Consider the following 27,645-nt stretch of genomic DNA (forward strand, 5'->3'; position numbering starts at 1 on the left):
AGTACTGTAAGATGCTATATTATTACTCTTCATAAACAAAGTTACATTACTGTAACACAATAATGAACAAATTCCATTATATCAAACATATTTTCAATTTACTCAAAATAAATACTTTCATTTGTGCTATTACAGGAAACCTTAACTTACAAATACACAGAATTTCATGTACTTTTCAGTTTAAAAGATATTTGTTTTATTTATTTCGTTGTTTATAAATATTCAAAACTCACTTTTTTGTTCCAAGACCTAGCATCTTCCTGTATCTCTTCTTTTTGCTTTACTAACTCTTCCAGGTGTCTTTCTTCCTTTATAATCTTCTCCTCTGTTTCTTTTAACTTGATACACAATTCAGTCCAAAGAAATTCTGAGTGTTTTAAATCATTCCTAATAGAAACAGAAGAATAATGTCATTCATTTATTTGGAAGTGTTCCAACATCACCCGTCTCCATAGAGGAGAATGTAAAGCAGATTTGAATCAGTAAAGATTTATTTTGGTTCTCTCTGTTGCCTAAGTCACTCAAATACTTATATATTAAATAGATTTTGAAATATCTACCCTGACATCATCATCTGCCAGAAGCTGGGGCTGGAAAACAGGGGATGTATCACTTGAAACTGCCCTGTTCTATTCATTCCCTCTGAAGCATCTGGCACGGGGCACTGTCAGATGACTGGTACTGGGCTAGAGGGACCCTTAGTCTGACACAGTATGACTGCTTTTTTGTTCTTATTCCAGTCAGGCTTTAAAGCTATTCATTTGTACATAAAGAGTTTAACCACACAACTTCTAATTGAGCCTCTAACCAGTTACTAGTGCAATAGCTTAAAACATGGTTTTGGTTCACACATCCCACAGTTAATAATCAAGCATATTAACCAAGTGCTGTTCCTGCTGTTGGCCTAGTCTAATGTACAGCTTTCTTCATTTAAGCAATCAGGTGCATAGTCATTTTGTTATGTGCCCAGGTCACTCCTACCTCCTTCCACGCCTCTGTGCAGGTAGGCATCCCTGAGTACACTCATGTGTTGAAGGACTCAGATAATACGTTTATGCGGATACCTAGACTGACAAGCATTATCACTATGGTTTATAATTTATATTGAGGTAGCACCAAGAGGCCACAACTCCCACTGTGCGAGGCATTTTATAAACAAGAAAAATGACAGTCCCCGCTCCAAAAAGTATCCTCTGGGCCCTCTGTCCTTCCAAAGCTTGTTCTAAAAGGCTATCCAGGCTCCATCAGCAGAAAACCACAGTCTGTTTAAAATGTTCATCAACTTCTTTCTCTGGACATAGCATACTCATCATTGTCTAACAAGCTTGTAAGTGATTGCACCAGCTGGCATCTGTAACCAAAACCAAATGGAGAAGCCAACACAGTAGATTAGGTCCAAATGGGAGATAAAGACCTTGCTTTCACACTGAAGTGAGAAGGGAATTCAGACTGATCTGAATACTGTCATATGCTATCCAATGGTCTATCAATAAATCCTAGCTCACCTTGCAGGGAGCATGGTGCAATGGAGCACCCCTCAATACCAGAAAAAGATAAAAGCACTGAGCCTGCAGTGTAATCAGGTCAAGGACTCCAACAAATGGCAAAAAAACACTTGTCCCTGTTTTGAGCTAATGTCCTCACAACTACTTCAAACTCAATAATGTTATGGACAGCAGTGACCCCTCCAACTCAGCTGAAAAAACGTAAGGAAGAGGAAGAAATGAAGAATGAGAAGATACTGTTGAGCACAATTACAGGTTTTATACACATTCTTTATTACTGCTATATACATGAGAGCATGCTTTGTGAAAGGGGGAGGAGATCAGGTTAAAGTGTGCCATGGCAGCTAACACATACACACTGTATTTATTATTGTGTTTGTGGAAGCATATTCCCACAAGAGCAGAAGTATCCCTCACTTCCTGCCTGTTATTCCACTATCCCATAGCTGTATTTTACTTGACTTAGGATGCCCTAAATTGGTGAAGTAATTTCATCCTATCACATCACAGGGAAAATTCCAATGATGGCAGAAGTGTAGTGCTGTGTGCTAGATTATTAGAACTACATTGAACCCTGTGTCCAACCATGCACTGTGTATTTCAAATATTTAAAGTCCAGTAGATACAGTAATGAAGTCAATCACTGAATTTATATATTTAGATAACTGGTTTTACGATATCAGCTCAAATTATTGCTGACAATCTCTTTTTTTTAAAACTGATAGATTATCTAGTAAATATAAGCATTTAGCTTACCTAGAATCAGGGTGGATTTGATTTAAATCAAATTGATTTACATCACTAGTCAGGAAGACTCGACTTAATCATGGATTTCTACATAAAAGTGCATTCCTGTTGGTTGTTATAACCTTAATACATATTCTTCACAACTCAGAGATAGATGTAAGTTTCATTTTTAGAAGATACATATTATACATTTTTAAAGTGATTTATTTGGAAAACTTTTCAGATTAGTTTTACAGCTATATCAGAAAATGAATGATTGTTTGGTTATTTCATTTACCGAAGGTCATTGAAGCAGATATTTATGAAGTTATTGGGAGGTGAACTATCTCCAATTCAACAGGTTAATCATTAATATTTGGAGGATTTTCTTGCCATGCTGTATTAGGAGGAGAACATCACCAGACAGACATTTAAATTGTTTTATTTAACTAAAACAATAACATTTTGTATTCTGGATTTTTGCCTTCAACAGCAAACATAATATTTTAAGAGCATATGAATTTTTGAATGTATTTAAACATTCAAGTTTTTTAAAATCAAGTTTGTTTTTGTTAAAATTGTTTTTAACTAAAATAGTTAAATGACATATTTAAAAAAAATAATTAAATCAACTATGTCAGCCAGGTCAACATGAGAAAGTTAAAATATTGGCTTCTGCAGCTAACTCAGTCGTCTTCACCTTCATTTTCCCGTTTGTTCATAATCTGAAAAAGAAAAACAAGCTTTCCTGCTTTTTCAGGTCCCAAACGATTTCTCCATTTGGAATGAATTAGTCCAAAGGAAGAAAATATTCTTTCTACACCGGCAGAAGAAACTACTGCTGTTAAAAGTGAGATTATCGCTTCAACAGTCTCTGACTCTAAGTGCTTAAGTGACTCCACAAGTTCACTGGTGTGACTTTCTTTAAAACATCAGCAAATATATATTTCTTGAATGGTTCTTATTACCAAACTGGGCCTCTTTTACGGCCTGCTGCCGTTAAAGGTTTTCCCTTCTAGTGAGAGAATGGTATGGTAGATCTCAAATCAACGGAGGCTACACTCAGCAAGTCCTCAAGACTTCTGGAATATGCTGCTCAATCAGTTTCACTTTTGTTTCTACTGCCTGTCCCTCCCATCTCACATTTATCTCCAGATTTCTTCTCCTTGTCCAGATGTATTCCGCCACCAACAATCATTTAACAAATTCATTAAACTTTTCTAAACTTTGCACTTTTAGAGAGAGGTAAGGGGTTGATTCTGTGTACACAAATTTGCAGAGGGACAATAAGGTTGAGGTCTGTTATTTCTAACCTCTATATATTTTTTATTTATTTAAAAACATTTTTGCTGTTAACAAGCATGTTATCTCTGGAGACACAAATCCACTGTTTGAGAACTGCAAAACTAAGCAGCTCTGATGGTATCTTCTAGACTGAGCACTAAGTCCCATTGGGTAGATAGAAAGATTAACCTAAATAATCTATACAGAAGACCCTGGAGCCCCATAAGATTGGGTCCTAATCCATGAACTATTGGAACTCATTTACAAAACTTTTCTTAAACATTACATGAATATATTGTCTCATACTATACAATTAGAACTTATAACTATTCCATGATGAGATATCTTTAAGCTATAATGTATCTTAATTAAAATCATCTTTACATAGGTTTTTTCCTCAAAAAGCATTTTATCAAAAATATCCAATTTAAATAAAAAAATCAATTTTTTTATTTTATTTTTTAAATCATTGATTTTTATCCACCCTGCCTAGAATCTTTCTGAAGCCTTGCACAGAATATCCGAGTCACTTCTGCAACTTCTTCATCAGGATAAAGGGCAACGTCATTTCCATGTTTCCCTCTGTAGTTACCATGACCTTCCTATGTCATTTGTTCTTTGCTGTGCCGTGAACGTGAACTGTTCAAGAGCATTTTTCTCAGTTTCTTCAGTTGCCTACCAATATGGCAATTCCACACACCCACTTTCGCCCCAAGCTCCCTCCCAGAGACTGCACCCCCTTCCGGCCCCAAACTCCCTCCCAAAGCCTGCACTCCCAACCCCACCCCAGAGCCTGCACCAAACTCCACCCCAGAGCCTGCACCCCGATCCCCTCCCTCCACATCCCCTCCCATCCCCAAACTCCCTCCCAGAGCCTGCACCCCCACCCCCAGTCCAGAACCTGCACCCCCCCCAAACTCCCTCCCAGAGCCTGCACACGCTCCCTCCGCACCCCTCCCATCCCCAAACTCCATCCCAGAGTCTGCACCCCTCACCCCCTCTTACACTCCCACCCCTTGCCCCAGCCCAGCGCCTACACACAAACTCCATTCCAGAACCTGCACACCCTCCCTCTGCACCCCCTCTCATCCCCAAACTCTCTTCCAGAGCCTGCACTCCCACCCCCAGCCCACAGTCAGCACCCAAACTCCATTCCGAAACTTGCACCCCAGACCTTCTCCCCCACCCAAACTCCCTCCTAGAGTCCAACCTTTCACCCCTTCTGCACCCAAACACTCTCTCAGAGCCTGCACCCCAATCTCCTGCCCCAGCCCACGGCCTACACCCCAGACCTCCTCCCCACACCCAAACTCCCTCCCAGAGCCTTAGGCAGGTTGGGAGGACAGGCTCTGGGTGTTCTGGGCACCACCAAAATTTCTACAAACCTGCTGCCCCTGACTCTAAGTGACTCTATGGCAGTGTCCCTGGTGGAGAGATGGGACTTAGGAGTGGAATCCAATAGAGATGATAATACTGTCAAGCCAAATATCACATCTGATGATAAAGCAAGGGTGATTGAATAATGTTCTGCAAATGTCTGAGCAGATGCCCAAGTTGCTGCTTTGCATATTTCTGTGACCAGAATGTTAGGCCCAAAAATATGGAGTATAGAACATTGTTTGGCCAGCTTAGCCAAAGTTAGGCTAATAATAGTTGCTGGGCCATTCCTGTCTCTCTGTGAAACCTGAGGGCATGTTTGTTTGATCTGCAGAGAATGAGATAAGGGGGGGGGGGGGGGGGGGGGGCGTATTCTTGTACCAGAAGTGCTAGGAACAGTTTGTTTGGACATATGGAAACTTGCAGTCTCCACTCCCTGTTTCTGTTCTTCATCTGTTCTTAACTCCCTTCTTTCTCCTAGTTTCTGGTGCATGACAACAAAGCTGATAAGAAGTTGCTGAGGCATCACAAATTGTTTGTAGTGCCAAAGAAAATAGATATGCATGAATATTAGAAGCTTTCTAACTCATAAAGTGGGGGTTGGGTTGTTTTAACTATGACGTGACGGAACTGTCTATATAACCTTACTAGTTATTGTAATCGGTGCTGGTTCTCTTTGGAGACGGGCCGCTCTCTATTGTTGTGTGCACTCTTCAATAAAGAGCTTGTGTTTGGACCTTGCTGGTGTTGCCTGTCTCTCTGCGGTCAGACAACAAACCGTGCCGTCTGGGTTCGAGTCCCGACAAGAACATTATTGAGGAAGGCTATGGAAGTGGACAGAGAGCTTGTAGAATGCTTTCAGGCTCCCGAAGGGTTGTAGCAGTTGCGAAAGCAGTTGGTAATGCAGTCTGATATCCATCTAGAAAGTCTTTGCCTAGAGACTGGGGATCCCTTAGATCTGTCTGCGATGGACAGGAATAGTCTTGGAGATTTTCTGAAAGGTTCGATCCTTTCCAAGTAGAAGGCTAACGCTCTTCTGATGTCAAGTGTGTGTGGTGTTGCCTCCCTTTTATCCTGGTGTGGTTTGGGAAAGAATGCTAGGAGGTGAATAGGTTGATTTATGTGGAAGACTGCAGGTATTTTTGGGAGGAATTTGGGGTGTGATTGCAATGTGACCTTGTATTTGAAGAAAATCTTAAAGGGGGAGAGGATACGCCATTAGGGTCCCTATCTCTCCCACTCTCTGAGCACGTGATGGCCAATAGGAACGTGGTTTTCATAAAGAGGTGTAGGAGTGAGCTAGTTGCCATTGGTTCAATGGGAAACTTTGTACAACAGCTCAAAACCTGGTTAAGGTCCCATGCTGGTATAAGGATCTCTGATTTGGGGGTAGAGGTTACTCATGCCTTCAAGAAATCTTTTTGTTGTAGGATGAGTGAACACCAAATGACCCTCTATCTTCTGGTAGAATGGCTGATAGGTTTACCTTCACCGAGCTTTGAGATAGCCCAGATTTCTTTAATTCCAGGAAGTAAAGAGGAGGATGTAGAGGTAATTTGTCTTGCGTCACACCAGAGTTGGAACCTGTTCCAATCTAATTGGAGAACCAGTCAGATCTGTTACGTGTTGCAGATCCACATGAACCTGTGTCATAATGGTAGGAAGTAGGAAAGATGAAATAATTGGTTAAGCTGGCTTCTTCTTTGGCTCTATCACCTTAGAACAATTTGGAGCTTTTATGTCCTCAGGACTCAGATCCATAATAGAATCCAATGAATTACCAAAGATGTGTTTTAATTTGACCTTTCTTTTCCTTGAAAGCACATTGCTTAGTTCTGGCATGTTATCTGGAGCCTTGGGTTCCTTAGCCAGAACTGTCTCAGATGCAGGCTGTATCTTAGAGCTGAATCACTGGATTTAGCTACCAAAATCTCAGTTGGCTTGGAACCAGAGCTCCATGCCAAGACCAAACCCTTTTCCATGGTTCTCTTTTGGGAAAGTACTCAGAGCCACCTTGGATCCCTTATCTTTTCTTTCAAATCTCTTTGAGGTTCAGATCCTAGAGGTTGGGCAGACAGGGCCTCTTGAGGGCCTGAACTATATTTTCTCTCTCCTTACTGGCCCAAGTAGTGAACATGCTAAAAACAGCACAATGTGAAGGGGAACGTCCTTTCCCATGTCATTTAAGTCACCTGACACATGCACTGGATGCCAGTAAGACTGCAGGACATGATGCACATCTTCTAAAATCATGCTTGTCTTTGGATCTGCAATCAACGCCAATACCATAGTCTTCGTAAATATTTTAAGTTAAAATCCTAATGCTAATACTATGAACTATAAAGCTAGCTAGATAATCTAATCCAACAACTAATGCAGTGTGACAAAGTTCCTCCTCTATTTTGGTAGGTCCTGCGCTTATTAGCAGATTTTCTTGCCTCAGAGATTCACCATATGGGTTGGGGAACAGCCCAGAGACCTTCCCCTCTGGGAGAACCCACAGTCCAGGTCAATTGGGAAGTTTGGGGGGAACCCGGGCCCGCACTCTAATCTGGGTTCCAGCCCAGGGCCCTGTGGATTGCAGCTGTCTATAGTGCCTCCTGTAACAGCTGCATGACAGCTACAACTCCCTGGGCTACTTCCCCATGGCCTCCTCCAAACACCTTCCTTATTCTCACCACAGGACCTTCCTCCTGGTGTCTGATAACCCTGGTCTACAATTTTTGAGAAGTCATCTGCTTCAGAGATAAAATGTGCTATTTATTATGTATTTTGATGTGCTGAATTCAAATATGACAATTAAAACATATTGGCTGATTGGCTACTGTTTCTAAGATATTTAAGTTTTTACATTTTATGTCTATGTATATTGTGTAGATAGTAGAGTTTTAATCATAAATTGTAAACCTAGGTCTTTTCATGTGTTTATGGTTGCTTTACATGATATTTTACCTGTCCTGTTTATGTAACACTTTAAAAATCAGCAAAAGGGTTATATAAATAAAATTTATTATGAAACAAAAGGCAAAAAACTATTATGTACATAGTTTAGTCCTATTCAGTGTCTACTCGGCGCTTCTTGGCTTGTCTCTTGTATTCATTAAATGGAGCATCTCTTGTCACTGGCCAGCAATAGTCTGCAAGCATTGATGGGCTCCATTTGCCCTGATAGCGTTTCTCCATTGTTGCAATGTCCTGGTGAAATCGCTCGCCGTGCTCGTCGCTCACTGCTCCGCAGTTCGGTGGAAAAAAATCTAGATGAGAGTGCAAAAAATGTATCTTTAGTGACATGTTGCAACCAAGGCTTTTGTATGCCTTGAGGAGGTTTTCCACCAACAACCTGTAGTTGTCTGCCTTCTTGTTTCCGAGAAAATTTATTACCACTAACTAGAAGGCTTTCCATGCCATCTTTTCCTTGCCACGCAGTGCATGGTCAAATGCATCCTCTCGAAGAAGTTCACAAATCTGAGGACCAACAAAGACACCTTTCTTTATCTTAGTTTCACTTAACCTTGGAAATTTTCCAAGGAGGTACTTGAAAGCTGCTTGTGTTTTGTCAATGCCCTTGACAAAGTTCTTCATCAGACCCAGTTTGATGTGTAAGGGTGGTAACAAAATCTTCCTTGATTCAACAAGTGGTGGATGCTGAACACTTTTCCTCCCAGGCTCCAATGCCTGTCGGAGTGGCCAGTCTTTCTTGATGTAGTGGCAATCTCTTGCACAACTATCCCATTAGCAGAGAAAACAGCAGTACTTTGTGTATCCAGTCTGCAGACCAAGCAAGAGAGCACCAACCTTCAAATCGCCACTTGTCCTGATCTCCAATTTTGCAGCCAAAATAAAGGTGATAGGCTTTTTTAACCATAGTGGTTATACTGTGCTTTTGTGATGCAAAAGTCACTTCATCACAAACATAGCAGAAGTTATCTACACTGTTCACACAAGTACGAGGCATCTCTGCTCACTTTGGCTAAGCAGAAATGTGTCCCTTTGCAAAATCAAACACTGACAAATAAGAGAGCACGACACTGTATGATTTCTAGAGCTGATATAGGGCAATTTGTTCAGCAGAGTGATGTACGCTTCGTTATGATTACATCATCCATGACTTCTAGGCATAACATGATGCAATTCATATCATGTATGACGCAATACCAGCTTCAGATTGCATCATTCATTGTTTTGCCTAAAAAGCAAGTACTGTCCAAACCCAGTCATAGATTTATTCATAGATCCAGTCAAAGATGTATTTGAGTCATTGCTGGTTTAAATTGAGATCCCTTCCCTTTATAACTCACTTATCCTCCACCATTCCCAAGTCAAGGGTCATATATACTAACCCAATAGCATATCTTGAAAACTAGAGCCAATCAACAATTTTAAGCATCATTTTCGTTCTCAGTGACCCAGAATTAGTAAAGTTTGACTACATTTATTTCAGAAGCATTTTGGCTGTAGAGCAGCGTAACACTCGTGCTCAGTCCTCCAGCAGCATACCCTCTCACTCTCAGCTCCTTGCGCCTCTTGCTCCCAGCTCCTCACACTCCCACCACAAACTGAAGTGAGCTCCTTTTTAAAACCCAGGTGCCCTGATTAGCCTGTCTTAATTGATTCTAGCAGCTTCGTCTTAATTGGCTCCAGGTGTCCTAATTAGCCTGCCTGCCTTAACTGGTTCTAGCAGGTTCCTGATTACTCTAGTGCAGCCCCTGCTCTGGTCACTCAGGGAACAGAAAACTACTCATCCAGTGACCAGTATATTTGCCCTCTACCAGACTCCTGTACCCCACTGGTCTGGGTATGTCACAGTAGAGTTAGTAGTCATTCAAAGCTGTGGATCCAAGAGATCTAGAAAGGTCCACATCCATCTGAGTTCTGTGGAAGAAAGTAACTAAGGTGGCAGCCCTATTTATACTCATGCCCTCAGAATATGCTCGAATGCTGAGGGGAGCAGTAGGAGGGGTGGGTGAGCACTTTAACAGGTGGTACTATCAGGGCCGGCTCCAGGGTTTTGGCCGCCCCAAGCAGCCAAAAAAAAAAAAAAAGCCGCGATTGCAATCTGCGGCAGCAATTCGGCAGAAGGTCCTTCGCTCCGAGCGGGAGTGAGGGACTGTCTGCCAAATTGCCGCTGAATAGCTGGACCTGCCGCCCTCTCCGGAGTGGCTGCCCCAAGCACCTGCTTGCCAAGCTGGTGCCTGAAGCCGGCCCTGGGTACTATCAAAAGGTTCCACCATCCAAACTGCACTGGTCAGCACATTCCCAGTTTGAGAATATGCAGAGGACACTCAAACAAGAACAGAATTTAAAACAGACATTTTCTGAATGCAAATATACTGTGCTTCTATTGTCATTATACTTCTAAACTGTCAAAATATTAAAGATCATCAGAATATTTTAATAATGTTTTAAAGGGCTCTTACTGGTACTGCTTCAACACTATCTCAGCGTGTTTAATTTTCTCAGACATAGATTCTCTCTCCTTTTCAGCTTCTTCTGTGACTTGTTTTAAAATCTGCTGGATTCTCAGAAGTTCCCGATAAACATCATAATATAATTTTGATGCCTGAAAAAGGAAAATAAATCTTCTATAAACTGTTTTCATTATGAAATGTATATAATATTCTAAACACAACTGTTCTCATTCAGTAATCTTCTGACTCACTTATTACTATTTGAAAGTTTGAGTGTAGTAAAGCATGGAATACCAAAAAAGCAGTCAGAGTAGAAGACAATGTCAAAGCACGTGTAGAACCTGATGATATCAAAAAGCCAATGTTATAACAAAATGAAAACTCTCTTGCTAACATTTGGAAGTTATTATGAAAAGATGGCCACTTGCATGGGAAGGCAGAGACAAATGGAACAGAACACAAAACTTGGAAGAAGCCACTGAGTCTGTACCCAGCAACCTTACAGAATCATTACTTAAAGGCTTCTGAGGGGCTATACAAGCCTGACATTCACTTAAGAAACAGAGGGGCCTGAGACAATGACGGAGATTTTCAAAAGGCACAAATGAGAGTTAGGCACCACATTCCCATTGACTTTCAATGGGAATTTGGTACATAGCTGCCCTCTCTGCCTTCCAAAATCTCCTCTAACAGTTAAAGAAATCAGTGATTCACATAATAGAACAAAAATAGGAGTATATTATAATCTAAAGCCCTTATTAACTGCTCAGTCTTTTTTTTTAATTTCCCAAAGAAAAAAAACATATATACTCAATATTATCTAATTATTTTTAATTAAAGAGAAAATCAAGTGCCTGCTGCAAGATCATAGGCAATGAGGAGGATAAAACCAATACAACTGGTGGAACCAGTTAATCCAAGCATATGAATTAGAGCACAATTTAAACCTTGAATATATATTTTTTTTTTTAGAGGAAATATGTGAATGAGTTACCACAAGAAATGACCTATATTCTTATTATGCCATGTAGTGTTACCACTTCTATGATGAGATTTTGCATTATTTCATTTAGTAATGGAAAGAAAAAAATCAGTACTGGAAAAGGTACTAATTTAAAATTGCTTTGGGAAAAGTCTATTTCGTGAATTGTATTTCAGATCATTTTGAAATTTTCACTGCATCAAATATATCCCAAGGCAACAACAAGAAGAATGGAAATAAAAAAATAAGTAGAAGAAAAAGTTAACAGCCTGACCTTTAATTAGCATTATTTTGAAACTACCCTATCTGCTGATATAACAAAATGTTAGTCGTAAGAATAGAACATCTACTCAACTCACAGTCACATACAACCTATGTACGTATCAATAAATATCACCCAGGCTTTATAAAATAATTTAGAAGTGAGGCATTTGCAGGAGTACCAGTAAGTATTCAGGTATATTGTACTGTGATGATACACTTGTTAATGTTGATTTTTATTTTAAAAGAAAGAAAAATGGATCAATAGCAAATTTGTTTAAGATCATCATGTTATTTGTAAAGCTCTTCATTGACATTAAAAGGTAAAATTTTCTCTTGCAAGTCCAGTGACACTAGTAATTCAGGAGTTGGGCTTCATGTATCATGAGCTATCTGCAAGCAGCACAAAATAAATTGTAAAATTCTCTACAGAAGCTCACTAATATGAAGTCTTCTTGGAATTCTAATACACAGGCACTTATGGCAGCTATGGAAATAGAAAAGGGCTAAACTTTTCCACGTGGATCTTTATGGAGAAAAAATATCAATACTATTCACACATCCAGCAGTGCAACAATAACTAAAATTTGGAAACTGGAAAACACTGGAAGATAATTAACTGGATAAGCTTAATGAAAAAAGAGAAAATTACTGAAACACTGACTGAAGACTAAAGCAGAATGATAGTATAAGATGTTTTGTTGAATTTTCCAGGAAAATGTGTTTCCACTTTTTCTGGAACTTCATAGATTTGTTTTTAATCATATTAATACTGCAAGTACCATTAAACATCTGAGAAAGAGATCAACAATGTCTTTAGACGTAAAATCAGTAGCCTGAATTCCTCTGTATCACATTTAAAAGAAGTAATTACAAAGGTATACTCCAAAATATTGTAATGCTAAAAATACACATTTTTTATAAACTTTTCTTTTTGGGTTACAAAATGTGAAGAATAAACACTATTAGTAATACATGCATCTTACAAAAATTATTGATAAGGAACACTAAGGCACATTAGAACTAATGTAAGCAGAAAACTCCTGTATTCAAGTGCAATTCTAAGATTCCCATCCTTTGCATGCAGTATATGGAACAGCACTTCGGCGTTGGCAACAGATGGCAATTCTAAACGTGCATGTCCCTAATTAGCAGAAAGATTTTAGTTAAATAGAAATGATGCACGGATGTTTTACCTTTCCATGTGCCAGTAATACATCCTTCATAGCGTCACCCTCAAGATTCAGCTTTTCTTCCAGCAGAGGGCTGTATTTCTTCATGAAGTCTATATCCTCCTGAATCCTTCCATTAACTGTCTCTATCTTAAGTACTTGGGCTTTTACCTGTTGGAGCTGACGATTTGCACAATCAAAATGCCACTGTAGTTCTGAGATATCTTGAGTACAAATCTCATGTTCTGTTTAAAAAAAAAAGTAAGACAAGTAGTATAAAAATATGAACATTTGAGTAACATTACACATATTTAATGAGCTTATAAAATATGTTGCTAAAATAATTGCAAACATTTTATAAACAGTTTGCTGTAAACCCTACCTTTTAAGGGTCAATAAAAGAACATGCATTACAAAACACATCACTAAAAGTTTTATTAAAGTTTTATTAAATGAAGAGCTGTTCAAAAATTGTGCTTAATAATACCCGGTACATTACACTAGCAATCCAGTTTACAAGGAAGGAAAGGTGAATGAGAGGGCAGGTCTTGGTTGCCTGGAGCTCACTGCCTATTCTAAGAATTTCTGACAACTTTGAGAGTCTTTCTTATTGTACACTTTGGCTAAACGTTAGTTACATATGTCCTTAAATCCAACATTAGATATATTGGGGAAAGCTATGTGACTGGTTTTCAGCGTATCTACCTGTAGCAGGCAAGTAGGAGACACCTCTGATTTGGTTTAGTTAACATCCTACACATATGCAAATCATATGTCACTTGAAAGCTTATTATGTCTACTTTTAGATAAAGTATGATGTAGAGCTGTCAAGTGATCTCAATACCATAGAAACAGGGATAAGCAATATCATCATCAACAAGTTAAAAATGTAATGACCACTTTGAAATATTTGCATTCATTTTGGTTAATGTCTGTTTCAAGAGACTTGGATTTATTTGTGACTTCAAAACATCACAACAACAATCTAAAGGGTAAAACAAAATCTAATAATAAATTTGTAAAGGTATCATTGAAACATAACAGCACTGGTGACATTTCCAGTCAACATCATCATCATCTTTTCCATCATTATGATCTCTGTTAAGAATATATGGGTTACCACAGTCTCCATTGCCTTGGCACATACACAGTGTGCAGAAAAGATCATTCTGACTACAGACACAGCTGACTGGGGAGCGACCCTTACTTATATGGGCAGAAATAAGGTCTTGTAGAAGCTCAGATGCCACTGGGCCATTGAAGAATACAGAAGTAGTTCATCATCCACATTTTCCCATCCAAGTTGCAATGGGTAAACTAGATATTGGCTTACTATGTGCAGAGACATCCACATCTTCGTTTGCCAACATTCTCTTTTGACATACTCTTAAAAACTGTCCCCACTCCTTGTTAGGCCACTTCTTTCTCTCATAGCTTTTGCATATTCACTCAGGACATGTCTTGTGAGGGCCCATCTGACAGATGCTGGCATCTTTCTTGTCAGTCCTACAATCCCACTGCTGCCCTTTGAATCTTTGATGATCATTTTCTCTGTTCCTACAGCACCCCAAATTCCAGTGAAAGAACAAGGAGTCTGATGCACAGCAAATTTCCCAGATTCAAAGGCACTATGTACTTCTTCAGGGACATTTTACAAATTAAGATTGTAGCTTGGTATTCACCTGGTATAGCTGGGCCAATTTGCAGTAAAGAAGTATGCAAGCATGGCATGCTGTGTGTTAGGTGAAGTTTCCAATCACCCTCTTGCTCTGCATGGACATTTAAATACCTACATAAAGGAGAGGAAATGATCTCAGAACTTGAAAGTAGGAGACTAGCCATACTCCCATGTCCGAAATTCCACCAATAGTGGTAGCATATGCTGAGTTATAGCATACTCAAACTCTTTAATGACATGTTGTAAGAACACAGTGTCAGCCAACATTTTCCAGACAAATGCTGGATCTACACAAGTACTTCCTCCCTTCTCACACCATTTAACAAACAAATAAAACTTCAGAGTACTTAGGGCCTCGGATACTGGAGTTAAGCCATATGGAGCATGGTTGAATTGCATTCCAGCAAGCATTGGATCTGCAATACAAGCTGCATACACATCTGAGTCAACAAGTAGGTCTAGCAATCCAGTATTTCCCCTGATTTCCCAATACATGCAAACAACAGCATAAGTTGTGAAAACCACCCAGGTGAATGACACTGGTACCAAGTTCATTTGGGAGAGTTCTTTTCACTTGCTGAGCAACAGCACATAGCTGCTGATCCATGGTCTGAACAGCATGCTGCTATTCAATAGCTGCTGACATTTCCTTAGATTTCAGCATTATAGTACAGACGATGGCCATGGCAGGTGGCTTGACATCCACAATAGATGCATATGCAACTGCTGTGTAGGTGCTCTTCTTTGTTGCAAACTTGTGGTTGAAGCCAGTCCAAAATGGAATTGCCTGAGTATGAACAATATCAACATCATTTGGTATTGATAGGACATCATAAGCTAGAAGTCTTAAAAGACTCCAAGAGAGATCTTGGATAGCGTTCATTTGTAGGTGACAAGAGTTTATTTTCTCAAGTACTTTTTCATGGCAAGTCGTTTCTGGTTTTCCAAAGGCCGTGCACTGCATAAGAGACTCTGATTGCCCAGGGAGAGCAAGTGACTTTTCTTTCCCACACTTCAGTGATATTTCTTGTGATACTGGATTATTTGCAGGCTGTTCTTGAAATTCCACTCTAGCCATTGAATGGAAGGTATTCTTTCCATCAGTGATCTCTTCCCAGATGTCTATATTATCATCTCCTTCATGGATGAGATTTCCACCAGCATGAAGTGGTACAATTCTATTTGGAATGAACACACCTCCTTGAAGACTGTCTACTTCATCATTAATGCTGCAAAGTCTGAACTATCACAGCTCATCATAGTTGATTCAGAATCCATGAAGGTCTAGTATGTCAATTAAATTGAGAGACCTAAACTCATGGTGTAGCTGTACAGCAAGGCTTATGTGCAGTGGTGTGATAATATTGGAACTGTTAAATATCATTCACTCTGTAACTGAGAGGCACCTTCTTTGAAGGTCTTCTGAAGGATGACACTCATTGCTGGTTAAATTATATGCTTCTTTATCAACCAAAAGACAAACTCCTGCACAAACTGAGGTACAAAGGTGGCTGACCTCTGTAAAATACAATCACCTGGCTTTGGATAACAATCTGAGGCTTTCATTTTATCTATTTCAGACCAAAGAACTGAAGTGGCATTATACAAAACCACTACTTCATTTGAAAGCTGTTCATCAGGCTCACTGGCCAGAAGAACATCTACAAACCATTTGGATAACTTAAATTCCTGTTTCAGATTATTAGTATCTTAGATAGTATCAGCTAATGTGATTGTGCTGCACAGAACAATGGTAGATTTGCCTTGGCCATGCTGTCCATGCAATGAAATTGCAGAACCATAACGTTATTCTAATCTTGCCTGTAATTTGCTACTGAATAGCTTCCAGTTTCTATATCTTAGGTAAATAGGGCTTTATATCTTTGTAGCAGCTTGGACAGGAGAAGAGCCTTCTTGTTGTACAAAAGATCATTGTCTCTCTCTCCAATCAGCTGGTAAAATGCTATGTCATGAGGTGACAGTAATGTTGCACTGTAACTAGATGATTTTGCTTTAAGATTTATTTTACTCAATTAGGAAGAAAAACAGGCTGCGGGATGCATCCCAAGCAATCAAGTCTTCCACCAATATTCTGTGCAAAATGTCATCATCTCTTTTTTGAAATGCTGTCTCCCTTTGATTGCTTGCTCTCTCAAATGTTTGTATTTTATGAAGCTTCTTATCTTTCTTGTGTGTTCTCAAGCAAACAATGCAACAGGACCTATCACTGGAGAATGTGCTTACTCTGGTGGCTATAGAAGAAGGAGAACATAATGATCTCAGATCAGATTCAAAGTCTGTTTTCTTTCCTGCGTTCAATACAACAGTGACATGCCAAATTCAATTTGCTTTTGTATTTCTGAAAGCAACTCCAGTGATAGAGTATTGGTGGCACATCTTCTAAACTAAAAAACTAATTCAGTAGCTGCCAATACAATTCATATCTCCTGGCTTCTGCTGCCAGCATCACAGAATTCTGTCCAGCATTGGTGGCTTTTGACAATTTTGCATGTTTTTGATTTTTTTGACAAATAAAACATTTTTCAAAATTTCATGAGAGTCTTTTTCTCTTTGATGTAAGCATTAAGGGGTTTGTATCCTCCATGTCTTCATATACTGTAACTTCTTTGTAGGTAAAACTCCAAAAATATATTGTTAGAATTAACACTACCACTATCACCAGTTTTCACCTAATAAAAGTATACAGACTTGTGCTAGATCAGATATAAATTAGATCTATATGTGAGTATCAAAATTGCCATTTTTGTTTAGTGAGCACTTTGACTGAAGCCCAATATGCGGCTGTGTATTGTCATCTCTAACACCACTACAGACTTGTGCATAAGTGACACTGAATTAAAAAGATGGTTTCTAAAATATTTCAAAGGCTAGTACTGCATGCATAGGCAATTACAAATTAAAACTTTCTCGTAGGCAGACTAGATGCTACATTGTATGTACAAAAAGCTTGCAAATGGAGAAGCATTGCATTAGGAATTCACATGTATCTACATCTACCCACTATGCCATACAAACCATGGGCACACAACCTACTGCTACTGGTGCACAATCTTCAGTATGACTGATTTGGTCAGCAAATTTCAGTTGAAAATATAGAAAACTATTATAATCACTTGTGAGATACTTTCACAATTAAGAATATGCAATGTTAAGACATTTCATGATCGTATATTGCAAAACGTTAATATCTGTCATTTTTCCCACATGCTAAATAGCCTTATTTCTGGAGAAAAAAATACTTGCCCATGCAAAACAAATAAAAATCTTTTACTACATTGTCGTTTGCTAGCTTTGACCAATAAGCACCATATTAAAGAGCTGAAATTAACTTATCAGTAAAAAATGAAGTCATAGTCATGTTGCATCGTTTCTGAAACTGTGCAAAAAAAATGATACTTTCTTATTTTGGGCACCATTGTTTCACCTCACCTACAGACTTATGAAACCACTTGACAGCTCCATATCATACTTCATCTAAACATACACAAAATAAGTTTTCAAATTATATAAGATGTGGGTGTGTGTAGGGTGTTTACATTAAACTCCAAAAATATTGCCCTTTTTGGAGAACTGCTACATGCTTATAGTACAAAGAGCAATTCTTTTATGCAGCATGCAATCAAGCCCACATGACAAGAATAAAATGACATTTGGCAGAAGCTGGGATTGTGCAACGGGATGGATCATTCAATAAATGCCCTATTCTGTTCATTCCCTCTGAAGCATCTGGCACTGGACGCTGTTGGAAGACAGGATACTTGGCTAGATGGACCATTGGTCTGACCTAGTATGGCCATTTTCCTGTTCTTCTTCTCTGTCTTCTAAGACTCTGTGATAAAATTGATCAACTCAATCTGTTGGATACTTTTACCATTAGAATCAGCCAAAGAAGAGGAAGGATGGTTCACTGGTTAGGTGTCAGGCTGGGATTTGGGAGACCAAGGTTCAATTTCCTGTTTTGCCACAAACTTCCTGTGTTACCTTGAGCAAGTCACTTGTCTCTCTGAGCCTCAGAGCCCCATTTGTAAAATTAAAATAGGTCCCTATCTCACAAAAATATTCAGAAGATAAATACATTAAAAATGATGAGCTACTCACATACTGTGGCCATGGGGCCACAGGACAATAATACAAATACAAATAAATAAGTGCACAAAAAAGAGAAGTAGCCAAAAGCAAGTGATACAGATCTCCCTAATTCACAGAATTAAAATACCTGATAAAATGTAGTCACCATGAGGACTTTGTCTACAGTTAAAATATGTTGTAAACATTTCCCAGCAATGCTAATGCCAGTTCAGCTGCAACATATTGGAAACAGTTTTAGCGTTAGGACACCTGGGCATACCCAGGTAAGTTAAGCCAAATAAATTAAAGTGAAGTGCATTAAACCCATGTGGATGCTCTCATTTCAGAAATAAAGTGGCATTCATTTGGTTTAGCTTAATTCACTTACGTTAAATTCACATCTTTAGTTAATTTAGCATCACTTTCTTGAGTATCCCCAAGTGGAAAAGCTCTTGGTGTGGTCACTGGCTGCTGCAGGTGTTATTAACACTATATCATTTCACCCTGCTCAGAAAAAGCCTTCTCAATATGTTATTACAAAAATGTTGGTAGTAGCTGGTGCCCTGACTAGAACAGAATACCCAGTGGTACCAAACTGATGGAAGTAAACACGTTTTATCAACTGGGGAAAAAGCTTGGAAAATGTCGCTACTGTAGCAGACCTCATAGAAAGCCGTGGAAGAGTCAAACAACATTTGGATTCTACTGAGCAGGATTCCTGTAAGAAATACAGGCGTGATCAGTGAAGTCAACTGAAAGAGTTAACTCTGCTCTGTGAGATACCGTGAGGGAAAAACATATGGAAAAAACCTAATGTGTCTTTTAAAAAAATCAATTTTATCTCATCATCATCATTCCCATAATCGCATTGGTCGCTGGGGCACCATCACTGATGAGCAATCAACCAATTGTCTCCACCCCTAACGATTGTGTGTCAGTGCTTGAGTCTCCATGAAGTCCATTCCTGTCCACTCTTATGTTCTCAATCCATCTCTTCTTCTGTCCACCTCTTCTCCTCGTCCCCTGTACCGTCCCTTTGAGAATGATCTTGGATAAGCCAGATGATCTTGTTACATGGCCGTACCACTTCAGCTTGCGCTTCTTCATAGTCGTCAGGAGGTCTTTATATGACCCAGCGCATTGGGTGATGATGTTGCAGACCTGTTCATTAGTGACATGGTTGAAGTAGGAGATGCCCAAGATTTTACAGAAGTATCTCAACTCTACTACCTGTATTTTCCGTTCAAGTTCTGCCATAAGGGTCCATGTCTCACACGCACACTGAAAAATGGAGATGACCAATTCAGTAGCAGTTTTAGTTTTGATTCCAGGGAGATGTTCTTATGCCTCCAAATTGGCTTTAGCTTTGCCACTGCTGCTGCTGTTTGCGCAGTTCTTGCCAGAATTTCTTTCTTGGATCTTTCATCAGTGATGATTGCCCCCAAATACTTGAACTGTTTCACTGTCTCCAGCTCTTGTCCACTGACAGTGATATGTGAGCTGATCCTGTCACATTTGTTTGTCATTAGCTTGGTTTTCTCTGTAGTGATTTCCATACCGAATTTTGCAGAGGTTTCAGCCAATCATTTCACAAGGTTGGCAAGTTCATCTTCACTGCCTGCCAAGCCGTCAATATCATCAGCGAACCAAAGATTTGAGATTGTTCGCCCCCAGTGCTGACTGTGCATATGTGATCTTCTAAGGCATCAGTCATTATGCACTCCAAGTAGATGTTGAACAGTGTAGGCGAAAGAAGGCAGCCTTGCTGGACTCCAACAGTGATGCAAAACTACTCTCTTATTGTGCCATTAACGAGAACTGCACTGCTGGCCTTGGCTTACAGTTGTTTAATGGTAAGAATAAGCTTCTTCCAACACTGCACTTCTTCGTGGTTGCCCAGAGAGCTTCATGCCATGCTCTGTCAAACGCCTTCTTGAAGTCAATAAAGACATGGTAGATGTCCTGCTGGTGTTGTAAGTACTTCTCACATAGAACATGAAGATTGAAAATCTGTTCTGTGATACTTCTTCCAGCACGAAAGCCAGCCTGTTCTTCAGCGATGATAGTCTCCACTTGTAGCTTCAATCTTTTCAATAGGACTTTCAACATTACTTTGCTGGTATGACTAAATAAACTTATGGTCCGGTAATTTTGACACAATTTCAGATTGCCTTTCTTTGGCAGAGTGATGATTAGTGACTGTCCACGTGGAGGGCCACTCATCTAGTCTAGGGCAAACACTAAAAATGTCTTAATTATACCATTATATCATGGCATCAATAGAGAGCAGAATTAAGGTTGTTTGAGTACCTTAACTGTGCATTTCTATACCTCAACATGTTTGCATTTCTTGAGTGTACACTTATATCACACAGTAAGCTGGCCATTTAAGAGTGTGCAGTTATTCCTGCAAAGGGAGGACAAATGAAGAGTACAGCCCAGAATTCAAAGATTCCAAGGCCAGAAGGAATCATTGTGATTATCCAGTCTGACCTCCAGTATAACACAGACTATAGAATTTCCCCAAAATTATTCCTTTTGAACTAGAGACTTTCATTTGATTTATTCCGTGAAAGGGGTGGACTTTGGGGGCTTAACCAGTGGGTTAGGTCAACTGCAGTGAACTGACAGTGCTTGGAACCAGGAGTGCTGGTAATCAGCGAATGACTGAAACAGAAGTGAAATTTAGGAAGATGCAGAGGAAGATGCATGGTCTCATGCCAGGTTCAGAGAGACCGCACTACACTTTAACTATGAAATTCCTGGGTTTGTAATGCTTGAGATAGTTACAACATCCCTGTAATGTTTTTTACCCTGAAGTTACAGATATATACTCTCCTGCTTAGCTCCACTTTAGCATAGTTTTTACATTTGAATAAATAACACCACCCATAATGATGACAATGACAATACAAGTTAATTCAAGGAAAGAATCTCATCAGCTGGTTTTGGTGATGTAACTCAAGGGAGTGGAGTTTCAGAGTTTTCTCACATTAGAATCCCATGCTGATTTAAAAAAAATATTATATCACTGCATCTATTAACAAAACTGAAAATGCGTTAATTATATTCCACGTTCCAAACATTTCATATTCCTAATCAAAGTGCAGAAGAGTATACTGAAATTAATATGTCCATATGGCAATACATGAATATTATTTAAAGTATCACTGCAGCTGTAGACTGAGAAAGTAACCCTTTTAGTAACTATAATCCTGAAACATTGTATTGAAGAATTAAAATCTTTAGTTATCAGTCTCCCCATTCTTGCAATTCTTCCTTGATAAACTGGTGTTTCAGTTGTAGCATGAATTTCTCCCTAAAGTAGTTTCAGATCACTCTATGAATGAATTGTGAGGCTGATGACCTTCTACCCAAATACCTCCTCTTTCCTCAAAATATGTTTGTAAAAGTACCATTATATTTTTCTTGCCTGACATATTGCCCCTCAGAAGGACAAAGGCACTCGCTGGAAGTGGATAAGGCCCGAACACAGAGTCTCCTGTTTCCAAAGCCACTATCAGTCATTATCTAACGACAATTAAAATTCAGACTGATTATCAATGATAGGTTAGGAAAGACAAAAAAGCATCAGACAGTGAGTAGGTAAATTATCAACATACCACTTTTTTGTTTAAGTTTAATAAGTTACTGTCACACACAGGCAAAATAAAGAGTTAAACGGAATTGTATTAAAACTCATCCCAAATAAAGATGCAGGAATAATAATCACTTTCAAATCATAAAAACAACTTAAAAGAAAAAAATACAGGAAAACTATTATAAAATTAACAGTTTTGGTTTAAGATAAGGCTTCATACACAAATTATTTTCTCTGAAAACAGTGCCTACTTGTAACCTTTTACTCTTATTCTAGGAGAGCTTTCTTTCCAAAATCTTGTTTTCTTTTTTAACTTTTAAACTGCTGTCACGGTTAAAAAGAAGCTACAATACAGGTACTATAATACATAAAATGGTTCACCTTTAGTTCACAAAATAAATGTAAATAGGGAATTTTGAGTATAATTAACAATAAAATATAGCAATATTTTTGATGACTATGGTGGGTGTTGTGTTTTTTTGTTTACAGCAGAGACAATGAGGAATATCAACAGGCTTCTCAGTACCAGCGGCGGCTCCAGGCACCAACGCTCCAAGCACGTGCCTGGGGCAGCAAGCCGCAGGGGGCGCCCTGCCAGTTCCTGTGAGGACAGCAGTCAGGCAGCCTTCGGCGGCATGCCTCCGGGAGGTCCACCGGTCCCGGGGATTCGGCGGCAATTCAGTGGTGGGTACGCCGAATCTGCAAGACCAGCGGACCTCCTGCAGGCATGCCGCTGAATCTGCGGGACTGCCCACAGGCATGCCACCAAAGGCTGCCTGCCTGCCGTGCTTGGGGTGGCAAAAAAGCTAGAGCCGCCCCTGCTCAGTACACATACTTCCTAAACCTACGACCACCTTCTAGATCAGATGTAGGCAAACTACGGGACGTAGGCCACATCCAGGCCGCGGGACCATCCTGCCTGGCCCCTGAGCTCCCAGCTGGGGAGCCTACTCCCCGGCCCCTCCTCTGCTGTCCCACCTCCCCCACAGCCACGCCACCATGCAGACCCTGCTCCGGCCCACCGCTCCTGCTGGGCAGTGTAGGGAGCGCAAGTGGCTCTGGCCGGGTGTCGCGGCTGCGAGCTCCTGCTGCTGGTAAGGGGGCGGGGAGTTGGTGGGTTGGGTAAAGGAGCAGGGGGTACTGGAGGGCACTCAGTGAGGAGGGGGTGGTTGGATGGGGCGAAGATTCTGGGTGGGCGGTCAGTGGATGGGGAACAGGGAGGGTTGGGAGTGGGAGTCCCGGGGGGCCTGTCAGGGGGTGGGGATGTGGATAGGGGTCGGGAGGGCAGTCAGGGGACAAGGAGCGGGGGGGTGGGGTTGAATAAGGGGGTGGGACCCCATGGGGCAGTTAGGGGCGGGGGGTCCCGGGAGGGGGTGGTCAGGGGACGAAGAGCAGAGGGCGGTTGGATAGGGGGTGGGAGTCCTGGGGTGGCTGTCAAGGGGCAGGGGCATGGATAGGGGTCGAGGTAGTAAGGGGACAGGGAGCAGGGGGGTTGGATGGGGGCGGGGGTCCCGGGAGGGGGGCGGTCAGGGGACAAGGAGCAAGGGTGGTTGGATGGTTTGGGAGTTATGAGGGGGACAGTCAGGGGACAGGAAGTGGGAGGGGGCGGAGGCCAGGCTGTTTGGGGAGGCACAGCTTTCCCTACTTGGCCCTCCATACAGTTGCGCAACCCCAATGTGGCTCTTGGGCCAAAAAGTTTGCCCACCCCTGTTCTAGATATTTGAGTACAAAGACCAAAATCATTTATTCCAACCTCCTATAATATACAGAACAGCTTCTACTAAATATTAATAAGTTCTTTATCCAAGTATTTCTACATTTTAATTATTCCTAAAAACAATTTTTTTACTTTAGTCTAATTTTATGTTTTTGCTCCTAGTTCATATTCCCTGCATAACCCTGAATAATTCCTTCCTCTTCCCAATGTTCATTCCTTTGAGATATTTGTAGACTGTTTTGTGCACACGTATGCTATTTCCTAAATAAATGCTCAACTGTTCCATCGTATGTTCAATTTTTTTCTGCATAATTGTTTAAATAAACCAAATTCCTAACCATAAGTCAATAGTTTACTGCAGTGGCAGAAGAGCTAATGTGACTCCAATCTAACTGTCCTTGATTATTCTCTCCCTCATAATAGGCAGACTACAACTTAATGAAAACTGTTAGTTTTAATCACAATACCTTTTTGTACAGCTATAGGGAATTGTTGAAGCCTCCAAATTGACATGCAATCAATTTTCATTACAAGCGTTTTCTTTCGCTGTTTTTCCCGCTTCAAAGCTTCTTCAGCCTCTTTACGTTCAGCTTCTAGTCGCTTAATCAGCTCAATGACCTCTGATAACACCGCTTCTGTTTCCTGCTTTAAGGTTATAGTCCTGCTGTTTTAAAATACATTTTTAAAAGTTACATATAAAACTATATTTATATATAAGTTTACACACACACACACGCACACCCCTACCTTCTGCTAAGTTCTCAACATAAAGTTGTCCCATTCACACATACCAAAGTATACACCAGGGATCCGCAACCTTTGGCCTGCAGCCCATCAGGGAAATCCGCTGGCAGGCTGGGACAGTTTGTTTACCTGCAGCGTCCACAGGTTTGGCCAGTCGCAGCTCCCACTGGCCACGGTTCGTCGTTCCAGGCAACGGGGGCTGCGGGAAGCGGCAGCCAGCACATCCCTCGGCCCGCGCCACTTCCCACAGCCCCCATTGGCCTGGAATGGTAAACCGCAGCCAGGGAGAGCTGTGATCACCGAACCTGCGAATGCTGCAGGTAAACAAACCATCCCGGCCCACCAGCCGATTTCCCTGACAGGCTGCGTGCCAAAGATTGTCGATCCCTGGTATACACAATTACTTGCGACACAAAACTGGCACTTTCAATAGTATTTTCCCCTAAGAACATAAAAACATAGGAATGACCATACTGGGTCAGACCAAAGGTCCATCCAGCCCAGTATCCCATCTGCCAACAGTGGCCAATGCCAGATGTCCCAGAGGGAGTGAACCTAACAGGTAACGAGCAAGTGATCTCTCTCCTGCCATCCATCTCGACTGTCTGACAAACAGAGGCTAGGGACACCATTCCTTACCCATCCTGGCTAACAGCCATTAATGGACTTAACCTCCATGAATTTATCTAGTTCTCTTTTAAATCCTGTTATAATCCTAGCCTTCACAACCTCCTCAGGCAAGGAGTTCTACAGGTTGACTGTGCGATGTGTAGAAGAAGAACTTCCTTTTATTTGTTTTAAACCTGCTGCCCATTAATTTCATTTGGTGGCCCCTAGTTCTTATATTATGGGAACAAGTAAATAACTTTTCCTTATTCACTTTCTCCACACAACTCATGATTTTATATACCTCTATCATATCCCCCCTTAGTCTCCTCTTTTCCAAGCTGAAAAGTCCTAGCCTCTTTAATCTCTCCTCATATGGGACCCGTTCCAAAACCCTAATCATTTTAGTTGCCCTTCTCTGAACCTTTCCTAATGGTCAGTATATCTTTTTTGAGATGAGGAGACCAAATCTGTATGCATTATTCAAGATGTGGGCGTACCATCGATTTATATAAGGGCAATAAGATATTCTCCGTCTTATTCTCTATCCCTTTTTTAATGATTCCTAACATCCTGTTTGCTTTTTTGACTGCCACTGCATACTGCGTGGACATCTTCAGAGAACTATCTACGATGACTCCAAGATCTCTTTCCCGATTAGTTGTAGCTAAATTAGCCCCCATCATATTGTATGTATAGTTGGGGTTATTTTTCCCAATGTGCATTACTTTACATTTATCCACATTACGTTTCATTTGCCATTTTGTTGCCCAATCACTTAGTTTTGTGAGATCTTTTTGAAGTTCTTCACAGTCTGCTTTGGTCTTAAGCTAGGTCTACACTGGAGGGGGGGGGGGGATCGATTTAAGATATGCAAATTCAGCTACGCAAAAAGTGTAGCTGAATTTAACATATCCGAGCCGACTTACCCTGCTGTGAGGACGGCGGCAAATCGACCACCGCGGCTCCCCCGTCGACGGCGCTTACTCCTACCTGCGCTGGTGGAGTACGTGCGTCGATTCGGGGATCGATTGTCGCGTCCCAACGAGACGCGATAATTCGATCCCCAAGAGATCGATTTCTACCCACCGATCCGGGTGGGTAGTGAAGACAAGCCCTTAGTTATCTTGAGCAGTTTAGTATCGTCTGCAAATTTTGCCACCTCACTGTTTACCCATTTCTCCAGATCATTTATGAATAAGTTGAATAGGATTGCTCCTAGGACTGACCTTTGGGGAACACCACTAGTTACCCCTCTCCATTCTGAAAATTTACCATCTATTCCTACCCTTTGTTCCCTGGCTTTTAACCAGTTCTCCATCCATGAAAGGATTTTCCCTCTTATCCTGTTACAACTTAATTTACGTAAGAGTCTTTGGTGAGGGTAACAAAACCTTGTCAAAGGCTTTCTGGAAATCTAACAGAGAGTCCTGTGACATCTTTAAGACTAACAGATGTATTGGAGCATAAGCTTTCGTGGGTGAATGCCCACTTCGTCGTGACATGCATCCGACGAAGTGGGCATTCACCCACGAAAGCTTATGCTCCAATACATCTGTTAGTCTTAAAGATGTCACAGGACTCTCTGTTAGATTTCCAGAAAGCCTTTGACAAGGTTTTGTTACCCTCACCAAAGACTCTTACGTAAATTAAGTTGTAACAGGATAAGAGGGAAAATCCTTTCATGGATGGAGAACTGGTTAAAAGCCAGGGAACAAAGGGTAGGAATAGATGGTAAATTTTCAGAATGGAGAGGGGTAACTAGTGGTGTTCCCCAAAGGTCAGTCCTAGGAGCAATCCTATTCAACTTATTCATAAATGATCTGGAGAAATGGGTAAACAGTGAGGTGGCAAAATTTGCAGACGATACTAAACTGCTCAAGATAACTAAGGGCTTGTCTTCACTACCCGCCCGGATCGGTGGGTAGAAATCGATCTCTTGGGGATCGAATTATCGCGTCTCGTTGGGACGCGACAATCGATCCCCGAATCGACGCACGTACTCCACCAGCGCAGGTAGGAGTAAGCGCCGTCGACGGGGGAGCCGCGGTGGTCGATTTGCCGCCGTCCTCACAGCAGGGTAAGTCGGCTCGGATATGTTAAATTCAGCTACACTTTTTGCGTAGCTGAATTTGCATATCTTAAATCGATCCCCCCCCCTCCAGTGTAGACCTAGCTTAAGACCAAAGCAGACTGTGAAGAACTTCAAAAAGATCTCACAAAACTAAGTGATTGGGCAACAAAATGGCAAATGAAACGTAATGTGGATAAATGTAAAGTAATGCACATTGGGAAAAATAACCCCAACTATACATACAATATGATGGGGGCTAATTTAGCTACAACTAATCGGGAAAGAGATCTTGGAGTCATCGTAGATAGTTCTCTGAAGATGTCCACGCAGTATGCAGTGGCAGTCAAAAAAGCAAACAGGATGTTAGGAATCATTAAAAAAGGGATAGAGAATAAGACGGAGAATATCTTATTGCCCTTAT

At 40.7% G+C, this 27,645-nt stretch overlaps 1 protein-coding gene across 1 annotated transcript in view; it reads right to left on the minus strand.

Annotated features, from left to right (window-relative positions):
* The window catches only part of CCDC178 (coiled-coil domain containing 178), a 287,835-nt gene extending 263,200 nt beyond the window's left edge, over nt 1–24,635 (minus strand). The window contains exons 1-5 of the mRNA XM_034759571.1: nt 24,592–24,635; nt 24,268–24,464; nt 12,740–12,960; nt 10,310–10,452; nt 234–387 (exon numbers count right to left, since the gene is read on the minus strand). Coding sequence (XP_034615462.1) covers nt 234–387; nt 10,310–10,452; nt 12,740–12,960; nt 24,268–24,464; nt 24,592–24,635 — 759 coding nt within the window. The remainder of the gene's footprint in view (nt 1–233; nt 388–10,309; nt 10,453–12,739; nt 12,961–24,267; nt 24,465–24,591) is intronic.
* Between the last annotated feature and the right edge of the window lie 3,010 nt (nt 24,636–27,645).

The sequence above is a fragment of the Trachemys scripta genome, chromosome 2 (genome assembly GCF_013100865.1).
Source record: "Trachemys scripta elegans isolate TJP31775 chromosome 2, CAS_Tse_1.0, whole genome shotgun sequence".
In the NCBI taxonomy this organism is placed as follows: domain Eukaryota; kingdom Metazoa; phylum Chordata; order Testudines; family Emydidae; genus Trachemys; species Trachemys scripta.